Source organism: Eupeodes corollae, chromosome 3, assembly GCF_945859685.1.
Source record: "Eupeodes corollae chromosome 3, idEupCoro1.1, whole genome shotgun sequence".
Lineage (NCBI taxonomy): Eukaryota > Metazoa > Arthropoda > Insecta > Diptera > Syrphidae > Eupeodes > Eupeodes corollae.
In genome coordinates, this window is record NC_079149.1 from 22,839,113 (window position 1) to 22,852,966 (window position 13,854).

The 13,854-nt window shown below is 32.6% G+C and overlaps 1 protein-coding gene across 3 annotated transcripts in view; it reads right to left on the reverse strand.

The window, feature by feature from the left end:
* Nucleotides 1-13,854, reverse strand: part of LOC129949971 (uncharacterized) — a 286,002-nt gene that overhangs the window by 61,472 nt on the left and 210,676 nt on the right. For all 3 annotated transcript variants that reach the window (XM_056061724.1, XM_056061723.1, XM_056061722.1), the window contains 4 exons: nucleotides 11,329-11,786; nucleotides 10,421-10,496; nucleotides 2,257-2,507; nucleotides 1,889-2,082 (listed from right to left, as the gene is read on the reverse strand). In XM_056061724.1, the coding sequence (XP_055917699.1) occupies nucleotides 1,889-2,082; nucleotides 2,257-2,507; nucleotides 10,421-10,496; nucleotides 11,329-11,786 (979 nt within the window). The remainder of the gene's footprint in view (nucleotides 1-1,888; nucleotides 2,083-2,256; nucleotides 2,508-10,420; nucleotides 10,497-11,328; nucleotides 11,787-13,854) is intronic.

Here is a 13,854-nt window from a genome sequence, read left to right on the forward strand (position 1 = left end):
CCTTGTTTATTGTTTCCATATTTCTGAGGTCTAAATTTCGTTTTTTAAGCTTACAAAGCTCTTTGAATTTTTTGGTTTGCAGATGCATACAGGACTTTAAAGTTTATGCTGCCTGACGTTCTGAGTCACTTTAAGGATGTACGTAAAAGAAAGATTTCTTGCTGACAAACACTTTCTATCGAACCATTTTTGTTTATTTGGTATGACAAGCTCCCTTTTTTGTGAAAGTTACGAGTGTGTCTCGTAAGTGAGTGAGTCGGGGTTCTCTGGAGTCGGGGTTTTTTTTTTTCTGTTTATACTGCACTGACAAATTTCTCAGTTGTGGTAATTCCAATAAAATTTCGGTTTAAGAGAAAGTTCCGAAACCGCTGTTTCGTCACGACCTGTTCTTAGCTTGAACGAGACCTCCAACGGCATGTGATCTGAGAATGTTTTTTGACAGCTACTTCAAATTTATCCAAATGGGAGATCGAGTTTCCAGATAGATAGTCGATCACAGAACACAATATACGGTCGTCTTCATAGCTTCCGTTGAGAACGTGACAGTCCAAAGAATTAACCAGTTCCCTTCGTATCACACACCTCTACTTTCGATTTTCTATCACAATAAATATAATTTGAATTTGTTAGACTGTTAAAGTTGTTTTTATATAGGTCAATCTTTTCATTGAAATCGATTATCATTATCAGCGTTATTGGTCTTAGTTCATAAACAAGTTATTGCCCTTTTTTTTATAAGACTCGAAAATCAACAAGAACTAATAAGAAATGGTTGTTTTGAGAACAGGGGAAGATATTTTTTTACCCTCACAAAATAATAAAATAAAATTTTTAATATTGTTCTCATGTTTTTCAGAACATCCAACATTTTGTAACTCATAATAATTCTATTAAACTAGAACATCAAAGTAAGAGAGGTTAATATTAAGAGTTGCTAAATATGATAAAAGTAATGGATACAAATGTTAATCAAGATCATTGGAGGAGACAAACTTACCACACTCAGATTTCCCTTATTTTCTTCTTATATTAACATTGTTGCGAATAGTTTCGAATTACTACGAGTAAAAACACATAAAATTTACATTTTAAATTCAACAAAAAGAAATACATTTTTATCGTTGTCAATCCATTAAACTGATTTTTATGACTTTTGACAAGCTCCTAAACTCAAACATGACATCTTTGGCTTTTATGTGTCTCAAAAAATGTAATTTTTTTTCACTATAAGTATGCCTGTGCTTTATTTTAAAATGAAAAACTGTCTGCATTTATTAATATTCCCAGTGGTACGTAAAAATCCTCTGTTGACAAACCAAATCTATAAAAACATACAAATTATTTGTATCTATTTACAAAGAAGCTCTCTGAAAATCATTGTGATGATTTCTTCCTTTTTTAAATTCCAACCAACGAAAACCCCAATAAAAATAAGTCTCCTACGAATCAGTTTATTCTGCGACAAAGTCTTACACATTACTCTTGGGATGACAAAAAAAAAGGAAGAAAGAAGAAAATCCCATAAAACCAGGAACAAACTGATTCTTGTGTAGTTACACTTTTTCTTATTTTTTCTAAAGACAAACCTTAAGACAAACCACACCTCTCCCTAAAGAGTAATAAAAAAAGCAAAAATAATAAAAACAAAAAATATTCCACATACGCCACAGTGACTCTATGAACATTTCTCTACCATTCATGTTTCGTTCTCAAGAACTTTGTGCTAGATTTCTCCCCAGAGATAGAAACCTTTGACTCAATCCAATTGAAGTGAATTTCCTTTACTCTGCTATTAATAATATACCAACAATAACACCGCACCAGGATAAAAAGGATATGTTGACAAAGAAAGTATGTATGTATATATTTTTATATTCAAAGTACTTACCGACACTTCGGGGGTATTCCCGGAATTGTGGAAAAACAACCCCGCAATAAGCGCTGCTATATTCGCTGTGTATGAAGCAATGAATATCACACTGAAACCACCCCAAACGTTGATTAAGAATTTATTCGGCCATGATTTGGGAGCCTTAAAAGCCACCAGATGTCCACAGAGCAATCCCCACATAACCCAAAGTGCTGCAAAAATTGAGATGAAAAAAAAAAGTAAAAAGAAAGTTCGAATAATAAAAACATCATACAATAATGATACGATCCACATAACATCCACATGGAATAAATGGTCGAATGTTTACTTTGGGTAAAAGTTCATTTATGTAGGGTGATGGTGGTAAATATTAGCTATGCACTTACCTGATGACATACTGAAGTTTTTACTCCTCTGCCGGCCCCAAGGGTTAAGCCCAAACGGACTTAACCACTCGTATATAGCCACAGCGATGGCTGTCACGTTGAGTGACGTGAAAATGGCAATCCAAAGCTCCGGAGAGAATGGCAACAGGAAGGCCAGCAATGGTATTTCGGACTTCCTCTTTGGCGCAGCCAACAAGGATACACCTCCATGAAAGTACGGGGCACTGAAGTCAATTACCTCGGCACGAGCCCTGTAAAATATATATATATAGGTATACAAAACGGAAGCACACGTATATGAAAGTACATTGGAATGCGTGATGATTAAATCGGAGTTCGGAATAGAAGGATGGGGATAATTTTAGAGATGTGAAAGGACATTCTCTTTTTCGTCCTTGTTTTTTTTTTTGAAAATTCTTAAATTGTGTCAATTAAGGAAGGAAACTCGAGAAACGATGATGGGGTAAATGTTGTTTCCTTTTTGTGAATTCAAAGCGAGAAATAAACTAGGATGAGAAAACGAAAGGACGAAAAGGATGTTTTTTCTTCTTCTGACAAGAGAAATGTGTATTTATTTTTTTCTTCTCATTCTTGTTCGTTTTCTTAAGATTTGATATGCAAATCCTATTAAGAGAGTGCAAATTGGAAACGACAGATTGGTGATTGTGGTTGCGGTTGAATTTACTTCGTTTATTTCACTTTGTTTTGTTGAGGATTCTTATTTTTGTTGCACGACTTGCTTGCTTGCTTTCTTGCTATTCTTCATGATGATGGGAGTCAAGGACCATCATGAGCTATGAGCCAAGCACGAAGAAGGACGACGAGCAACGGCAACGTTTTCTTTGCAGCAATTTGATTATCCTTGTGGTTTCTGTTTTTCTTCCCTTTACTAAATACATTTGTATATCTTATACTTGTATAGCTAACCTTAAAGCAGTTGAGTGGCTTTGAATAAAGTCAGAACTACTTTGGTTGGGCTAAATTGTATGCATGAATGGATTTTTGATCATTGAATAAAGTACAAAATCAGCTATTCTCAGGATTTTCTCTGCTTTTTTTTGGGTATTCTTTTTTTTGAAAATGGTGAAAGGGAACACGAAATCACAACTTGTCAGTTGAAAACGTGTATAAGATTTGTATTGCGAGATAAAATAATATTTAGTTTTTGATGTAAGACACAGGACTTTGAGCTTTTTATTATCCTGAAGTGACAATTTAGCTTCTACCCTTAATATACAAAATTGTTTTTTGAAAGCAGATCAGTTGGTTTTGAAATTAAGATATTTGGTCTTTAAAACCTGACAGCAAGTTTCGAGACTGATGATGAAAGGATATATGCATTAACTCATCATCTTCAGGATTCGTACTATAGGCTGTAATTGTCATCAAGTTTATTTTCGAAGAAAAAGATTTTGGAATATTACACTCTTGGGATTAAGGGTAATTTCCGGAAAAAAGGTAATAGAGTGGGACTGGGAGTATTCTGGTTAATCATTAAAATGCTTTATCTTAAAAAAAAAAACAAGATAAACAAATAATGCTATATTTTTAGCTATAATAATCAAGATCAAAATCAATCTTGAATAATTTTGCAAAAATACCCTTTTCACCAAATTTAAGAGATGAACAAAAATCAAAAATTTTAAGATACCTTTAACATGTAAACAAAATAACTCCTACTGTTTTTAGTCATCTCAAGAAAACAACAGATATATTTTTTCGGAAATACGGATTTTTTCTCACTTAACCTCTTAATGGCCTTTTTTTTTAAAACCTTTATTTAAGCATTATCCGCTAAGATATCGGTATGTGAATGCAAAATGATCGTTTTTTATATACATCAGCAACAGTAAAATTAAGGGTTGGTTTCAAACAAAATATTGCTTTAAAACATAATACAATCGTTACGTGAACTTAAAAAAACAGGTTTAGGGTATAGTTTTTTCGGAAAACCGCGTTTTTACTAAAGAATTGTTCGAAAACCACTTATTTTATGTGTGAATTTAAAAGTAAAATATACCCACAAAAATTCTACAATTTTCCGATAATATACAGTCAGCTGATTCCTCGTTCTACTTGATTAATGTTTTGAAAAATTGAAGGGGTAAGACTTTGCTTGTTTTTTTTTTTTGTATTAAAATATTTAATTTTTCAATCAAGCACTTATCTAAATTTTATCTAAGACTTAGAAAACAGCTTCGACACTTTGCAGTTTAAGATGAATACAAAAGTTAATAAAACTTAACAAATAAAAGTACTTTAAGAATTTAAATATGGGCCTGCAAATTATACCAAAAATTTGTTTTGACAAAAAAACTAAAATATTTTCGCATGACCAATAAGAAAATTTAAGTGAAAATGAGAGGCTATAACTATTTTGGATTTTTCATAGGAACTTGACTGATAAACAAAAGGGGAAATGTCTTTACGTCCAATTCCTTAACAAACTATTGAAAATTAATTTAAAACCCTTCACCAAATACGAACAAAATATAACCTGCAAATTGTTTCACAAAATTATCAAATTGAGAAGACGTTTCGCTTTTCAATTGTTCAGACTTTATTTGAAAAGTGAAACGTAAAAGTTTTTTAGTTATTTAAAAAATAACTGTGCAATTAATTTGTATTTTGAAAAGTTCATCTTAGATTGGGTTTATAAAGATTAAAAATATGCCTTAAAAAAATTAGTAATTCTATGTCTATTCATCCAGGTGCATAATTTAACATCCTCCAAAAAATTGCTTTTGTCGAAACTCTTTTTTGCCTAAAAATCATTTCCGATATCGAAGTTAATTCTTGGTTTTACTACTCTTTGGTCAATATTTTTAACTTTTTGGTTTCAGTTACAACAGATTTTCAAAAGAAACGTTTTTTTGCTACAAACTATCAAGTTAAAATAAAAAATTGAGATCAACGCATAAACCCTAAATTCAAAATTCATGTTGTTTGTTAAATTAAAATTGTTCAAAAACTTGCACACGAACCTGCTCATGTATCCAAAGTATCTGTTTAAAACTATTGCCTGTATTTTGTATATACTGCCTGCAAAAAAAGTTTGTTTTCAAAAATTTAACCGCCATTTAATTTCCTAAAAAACCTTAATTTTTTAGAATTTGTATTTGAAAAACGTAGTAGTACTCGTGGTGTGTTTTGGTTTTTAAAACAAAAAAAGAGGCTGGGATGCGACCCACACTGATAACTTTCCATCCCGTCTGTCGATTTGTCTTGCTTAAAAGTTTGTCCATATGTACTCGTATCAATTTTTACCAAATTTGTGTACTATTTTTTGTAGATTTAATTTTGTATGAAAAAACGGACTGTTGGATTTTTATTTAAAAATTACTGAATATGGAAAACAATATTTTCTGTGAAGTTTGAAGCCAATATTTTTAATTTTCGAAAAGCTATTTGAGTCGAAAGTCAATTTGTACCAAGTTTTAGTATTGTTTTTTTTTTTTAGAGTTTTATTTTACCAAATGTTGAAAACAATACTTCTTATAAGATAAAATTAGTTTGAAGCTATTATTTCAAAGTTTTTAAAAGATATTTGAGCCGAAAATCATTTTTTACCAACTTTTGTTAATTTTTTGTTCGGTTTTTAATTTTTTGTAAAAAAACTGTCTAATCGATTTTTTTCAAACTTTAACTTAATGTTGAAAACAAGATTTTTTGAAAGATAAAAGTAAATTAAAGCCAATATCTCAAAGTTTTGAAAAGCTATTTGAGTCGAAAATCAATTTTTACCAACTTTTATACATTTTTTTTAGGCTTTTATTTTTTGTAAAAAAAAAACTGTAAATTCGATTTTTTTTTAAATTTTACCAAATGTTGAAAACAATATTTCTTAAAAGATAAAATTAGTTTGAAGCCAATATTTAAAATTTTTGAAGAGATATTTGAGTCGAAAAACATTTTTTAACAACTTTTATACATTTTTTTTAGGTTTTTATTTTTTGTAAAAAAAACTGTCAATTCGATTTTTTTCAAAATTTGTCATAATGTTGAAAACAATATTTCTTACAAAAAAAAATTAGTTTGAAGCTATTATCTCAAATTATTGAAAAGATATTTGAGTCGAAAAACATTTATTAACAACTTTTGTTAATTTTTTTTTCGGTTTTTAATTTTTTGTACAAAAACTGTCAATTCAATTTTTTTCAAACTTTAACTGAATGTTGACAACAAGATTTTTTAAGAGATAAAAGTAAATTTAAGCCAATATCTTAAAGTTTTGAAAAGATATTTGAGTCGATAATAAATTTTTACCAACTTTTGCACATTTTTTTTTAGGTTTTTATTTTTTGTAAAAAACTGTCAATTCGATTTTTATCAACATTTTTTGAAATGTTGAAAACATTATTTCTTATAAGGTAAAATAAGCTTGAAGCCTCAATTTCAAGTTTTTGAAAAGATATTTGAATCGGTATTAAATTTTTACCAACTTTAAGTAATGTTTTTTTTTAGATTTTTATTTTTTATGAAAAAATGTCAATTAGATTATTCTCAAAATTTTCTCATATGTCAAAAACATTATTCTTCGTAGCACAAAATTGTTTTAGAGATGAAATCATATTTCAGTCGTAAAATATTGCAGGTGACAAATTTTTTTTTTCAATTTTATTGATTCATAAGAAAAAACCGTTATATTGATTTTTTTCAAAAAATATACCTGTTTGGTATCACGTTACAATATATTATATTAAATTTAATTCAAGTCTCTAGCGTTTTTGGTTCGAAAGATATTTAGGGTTAACCAAAATTTTCACCTTTTTTTTCAAACTGCTATGGTAAAAAAACCACCCACGCAATTTTGTTGAGAGCCCTTTCTGCATCTTTCTGCCTGTATAACAAAATTTATTTGAAGTCGATATCTCTTCTGGTTCTTGAGCTATATAGGACGAAAAAAAGGTCGCGAACGTATGCACGTACAAACGTATGTACACACGCACGCACAGACATCTTTCTAAAAATCATTTATTTTGACTCTAGGGACCTTGAAACGTCGAGAAATGTCAAAATTTTCAATTTGACAAATCGGACCCATTACAATAACTTCCTATGGGAAGTTAAAAATTTCAAACACCTTTTTTCTTGAAAGAAGCCAAGTTAAGAAAAATAATGCAATATCTAATTTATTAAAAACCTATCAGTTTCTTTTTGAGAAAATTATAAAATTCAATTTTGACCAAACAAATTGAAAAAAAATCGCCTTACGCCGATCAGCTTTAACCTTAATTTCCCAGTTTGAACTCAATCGACAAAATGGTTTGGGCTGTAAAGACGTGGACAGACAGACGGTCGGGATCGGTGGACCCACTTTTTTCGATTTCTTTACCATCTTAAGGTCATGTTTGTACATTGTCTTGTTAACTTTTATTTACTTCTTCATTTAAAAAATGGTTTATTTATTTTTTTGATTAATTTTTGACAACTTTTCAAGTTACTCTTCACATTAATGAAAAGCTTTTCAAAATTCTAAATATAGTTTGCAAAGTATTTTGTTTAGTGAAGCAAAAGAGCACTTTGCAAATTTTAGTTTGCGAAAAGATGCGATGTTACAAAATGGAAAGAGTTTGTGAAAACAGGGGCCCGATCTTATAATTCTTTGTTGTCTTTGACACTTTGCTTTAAATATATTTAGGACTCGAGCATTTCTTTACTGTTTATAATTTTATAAGAACTCGGAGTAAATTTACTATTGATTTTTATTCGGTTAAATCTCTGATTTATAAAAAAAAAAATTTACTTATTTCACAGCACCCGGTAGGGTTTCTTATATTATTCTCTTATGAAGTCTTAAGGTTCCTAGTTTTTACGATTTTAAATAAAGGGTAATTTTTTAGCTATTATCTTATTGGCAACACTGGTTTATACAGCTGACGCACGTTTCGTGTTTTGTTTCATTGTCAAACATCTTCAGTTTGCTCTATAATTTTGCAAACGAACAACGCTTGCAAATTATTGAATATTATTATCAAAATGTGTGCTCTGTTAAGAAAGTTCATAGCGCGCTTCTTTTATTTAATTGTGTTCATCGACGAAGCTAATTTTTGGCTAAATGGGTACGTAAATAATCAGAATTGTCGATTTTGGAGTGAATATCAGCCAGAAGCATTACAAGAGCTACCAATGCATCCAGAAAAACTCACAGTTTGGTGCGGTTTATGGGCTGGTGGCATCATTGGACCGTACTTCTTCAAAGATGATGTGAATCGTAACGTAACTGTGAATGGTGTGCGCTACCGTGAGATGATACCAACTTTTTTTTTGCCCAAAATGCAAGAGTTTGACATGCATGATAATATGTGCTTTCAACAAGACTGTGCCACATGCCACACAGCACGCGCAACAATTGACTTATGGCTAGTTCGGTGAACATTTTATTTCAAGTTCGGCAGTCAATAGGCCACCTAGATCGTGCGATTTAACGCTTTTAGTCTAAGGTGCTATATTAAAGTTCAGACAAGCCCGCTTCAATTGACGGATAGGAAGACAACATTGAAGCATTTATTTATGAGATACCGGCCGAATGTTGAAAAAAGTATGCCAACATTGGACTTAACGGATAGACCATTTGAAGCCCAGTCAATGTCAAAATTTGCATGAAGTAATCTTCAAACATTAAGATTGTAAGGAGCCGTACTTGTCCAGTTAATATCGATAAATTAATTTTCTAATATTATATTATCACTAAAGATTAAAAATTCTGATTGCATCAATTTAAGTAAAAAAAAAACATAGCTTAAAGCAAGTTGGGTCGAAAAGTTAAAACATTTCTAAATCCTAGATTGAGTTCTAATTTCTGAGACCCCGAAGTTCTACATTTATCATAATTCCAAAACTCAAGAAATTGATTATTTATTTAGAGATTGGAATTTTTTCAGAAATTGTGTCATACCTGATTATCTTCATAAGACCATGATATTTCAAAAATCCGTTCTAAAAGATCGAACACAACGATTAAGTTGAGAAAAAAAATACTTTCAAAAGTGTGATCTTTTTATCTTTAAAGTTTAAAGCTGATTTTTTCTTGCCAAAAATACTAATGTCTGCAATTGATTCATTAAAATACGTTTTTCAGGTTGGAGAAGAATTGTTTGTTCATTTGAAACTCAACTAACTAATCTTGAATCGTAGTTTGTTGGTATTAAATTGACGTTATTTAGCTGAAACGTGTTTGTGTGATTGAAATATTTTAAATTGTTCATAAAAAGCTGTATTGCTTTAAAAATGCATTGCCCGTCATCAGTTTGTTATATTTTATTCGGATTCCAACTGTCTTTGTTAAGGTAAACGTGAAGCATCTACTTTCAAATATTTTCAGCATCACCCAACGCCCTCACACTTAACAACAGAAAAAGAGTCTTATCTTGACACTTAACCCTAAACCAAAGTGGGTGTACACCTTCATACTTGTAAAATCATTATTATTCATATAATTAAAAAAATCACATTCAATACATTCCCTGAACATCACATCTTAGTCTGATTTTTAAAAAAGACCATTCATAGCACAACACGGCTCCACGCTACCGTTAAAAGCTGAACTTTAATATTCAGAATTATTACTGATGCATTCATGTTGACTTAAAATGTCATTTCCTCTTAAAATAACCTCATTAAAAAATTTCGAAAGGATACGACTACAGATATCTCTCTTTCGGTCTAGATTTTCCACCCAGAGATGTCGCTCTTGTTCAGGGCAAAGAACATCAAGCCTCTATTTATCAAATCCATATGCTTCTCTTCTCTCAAAATCCTTCAACCTTTTTCACTTTTTTTTTAAATTTAATATTTTGAAAACACACGTAATGTGTGCACATGTGGACTTATGAAGTATGGATGTACAAGTGCTGCCTCTTGTGCATCGATTAAAATCAAAAGCAGTTATAGAAGCAACCTTACTGTGTGCTATGCATACAAATGCAACAGTTCAATATTGTACTCGTATAAATATGAATCACAAAATCCTCGACATCCACTTGACATATGGCATTCCAATTCGAGAATGTTCCTTGCTATTGACACACTTGAATTTCTTCAATTGCATCAGCATCAGAGACAGAGCCCCAAATCCCTACGTGTATATCATCTCTAAGGCTAAATCAGCAACAGACAGCGAAACAGAAGAGACATGGTAAGAGTCAGGACAAATGGTACTTACCTTGAGACTGTTAGAGGTGCAAATGACATGTCTGCTGATCCGGATATTAAATCACCAATTATTCCGTTCCACTGAACTGCAATGAAATATGACATTAAGGGGGGGGATTAGTTCAAACTGTCAAAGAATTCACTTGAACAATGGCAAATTAAAATTATTGACAAAAAGTATGCAACGAAAATAAATGAAAATTAACAAATAAAGGAACAAAGGCAATCCTCTCGTACTTCGCTTGCCATTCGCCGAAGACCGCGACGCCGCCGCCGACTGCGATGGTGCTGCTGATGATGGCAGTTCCATTTCGGCGTCCTCGTTGATTGCACCATCTGGTTCTAGTTGCTCTTGATCATCAATGTAATCATTTAGCAGGACCCAGTCATTTAGTGATACATCCTCGACCACATCCTTGGGTGCCTGGATGGCGTCAATGTTGTCAAAGTCGTCGTCGTCACTAACCACGATATTAGAGGGAGAGAAAGAAGTAGAGGTAAAGGCAAAGGCAGAGGCTGAAGTAGAAGTAGAAGTAGATGCAGAATCAGAATTAAAAGCTGAAGCAGAAGAACCAGCGACATGGTTGTAGTTTCCATTTGAAATGATGGCTGTCTGACGTTTATGCCTTTTAAGGATTCGTCCTTGTTGCTTGACACCCACATTATTTACCCACGAGGACGGCACCTTCTTCAAGTTGAATTCATTGCTATTCAAGCTGTTTTCACGCTCTAAGCTGGCTGAACAAAAAGGGATTTTAATTGAACTCCTTTAGACAGGATATACTAGGTAAGGTACAACAACCTCCCCCACCAACAAAAACACACACAATATCATTCATTTACACACTTTCATGCCAATATTCCAATTGATTAAAGTGTATACGAGTATATATGTAGGTTATAGGTACAAACACTTACCACTGCTAGAAGAAGAAGAAGATTGACGTCGAGTGCGAGTTCGTCCTTCGGGTGAGTGATATCGACGTTGTTGTTGTTGCTGTTGCTGCCGTTCCTTCTCCTGCTGTTGTTGGTTAGTGGCACCAGCTGAATTGGCAGGATATTGATCGTTTACGTCGTCCATCGTCAATGTAGCATCTTTTGTTTTGTGATGATGCTCTTGCTGTTTGTTTTGTTGTTGTTGCTCCTTGACTCCTGATGATGGTGATGGTCCTGATGCTTGTCGATTGTTGTTGTTAGTATCATGATTGTGTCCTCCGCCTTTAGGTGAGGCGGCTCTTCTGGGTACAAAATCATTCAGTGTCGAGAATTTAGCACCGAATAATTCATCATGAACAATGTACAAATGAAATTCGAATTCCAATTCTGTAGCAATGTTGTCGAGCAGATCCATGGAAAGGCCATAACAGCATTTTGTTCTGTAATTAAAGTGGAAGAGACATCAGAAAGACCGAAATAAAGTTGAAAGTTGATTATTGTTGGCCTTTTTGGTGTTGTAGTTCGTCGTGTAGAAAGTCTACATACAGTTAATGTACACATAAATAGCAGATTGTTTAACAATGAGGATGTGTAACAAACTACAACTACTTTTGGTTAGGAAGGAATTTTTCAAAACAAAGCACAAGGAAAGGAGGAAAACAGTGTGTTAGGAGGAAGCAAAGGAACGTGAACTCTTCTTATACCATGAACAGAAGGCTTTCGAAAGTCCAATAAACCAAAATCACTATTTCTAAATTTTGTACTATCAGTTTTTCAATATAAAGAGGTAATTACTTCTAAAAAGCTTCCTTTGGGTTTCTATGCGGAACATGAAACAATTTTTGATTTCCAAATAGATTTTCTCACTATTAAATTTTTTTTTATCAATTTCTGTTGGTTTTCGATATGGCTTCCTTAAGCCTGTTTTAAAGAAGAAGTTTTAACTTCTATAAAGATTGCATTGATTTTCTACAAGAGATTTCAAAAACTGTTTTCAATATTCTATAAAGAGTTGAAAGCCGTTTAAATGTGTTAAAAGTTTCGATAAGGCGTTCTTAAGCTTATTTAATTTTTCTGTTCCGAAGGTTTTGCTAGGTTACAACGTTGATTGTTTTTTCAGGATAAAATAAGGTTTTTTACATTAACACTTAACATTTAATATTTGTAGGGCCACCTTCGGGCATAACTTGAGAAATGCCGATTTTTAGTAAGATTACAATTTGGGGACTATTCCCTTAGAAACGTTGTTTTGCTTCTATTCTCTATTATTGTTTTAAAATTTTTACCGAAAACAACAACACTTTTGTAGATATTTTTGCTTTTTTTATAATAAGCACTAAGCAGGGGATATTACTAAAGATGTCGATGCACATTGGCTTTGAATTCCTGAATATTGCAATGACAAGGAAAGACAGAGTGTGGTAAGGCATTAAAAATTTGCGGAGTACGGCTAAAGAACGGATATCTGTATGTGACAGTACGGCTGAAGTTCTGCTCGAGGGTATACTGATGACCATTATTAGAAGCACGAGTATGACGGTTGAACTGTTTAAGGGGAGAAATGCAGCTGGATATTTCACTAGAGCATAAACCGTTAAAATAACGGGTCAGACAAAAGACTTTACGACGATGTTCAAGCGAAGTTAATGAACTTATTATGATATTATCATCTATCAATTTAAATGCTCTACATTCAATACTATCCAAGAGGCTTAAGTAAGTTGCAGGAGGACCAGCCTAGAGATGGGAGTTATACTCAAGCTTTGGACGTATATAAGTCTTGTAGATAACAGCCAGATCAGAAAGGGTGAAATATTTCTTGCACCGCCTAAGGAAACCCAAAAACGTTGCGGAACTTTTGGTGACATCGCGTGTGTGGTCGTTGCATAAGGAGTGGTTGGTGACACACATTCCTAAAAAAAATATCGAGGTGTTCAGTCTCGTTGATGCAAGTGCCATTAATGAATAATGGCAAGAGGAGTGTATCTCACTTTAACAAAACAAGACAGCATTGCGTTTTCGAAGCATTAAATTCCACGTGGTTTCTTATTCCCCATTATGCAATGCTGTTTAGGTCGGAATTTAATGAGCTAATCATATTTTGTCGTTGCAGTTCCACATCCGAAGAAGAGGAATGTGAGTCTGAAAACGAATATGAAAAGCTAAGAGTACTATGGTCAGCGAAATAATGTATTGGATTAGATGTTGCAGATAGAAGATCATTAATAAAAATAAGAAATAGTGTTGGAGATATAACAAAGCCCTGGGGCACACCAGCATTTATTTTATGGTTTTTTAGACTTGAATTAAATTAATCCAATACTACTTGTATTGAACGATCTGAAAGGTAATTACTAATCCAATGAAGCAGGGATGCATGTAAACCGAAAGCAGGCATTTTCGATAAGAGAGCCTGATGCCAAACTCTATCAAATGCTTTGAAGTATCAAGTGCAATAATTTTACTTTCTCTAAAGCGATGTAAAGATTTGCTCCACTGTTCGGTGAG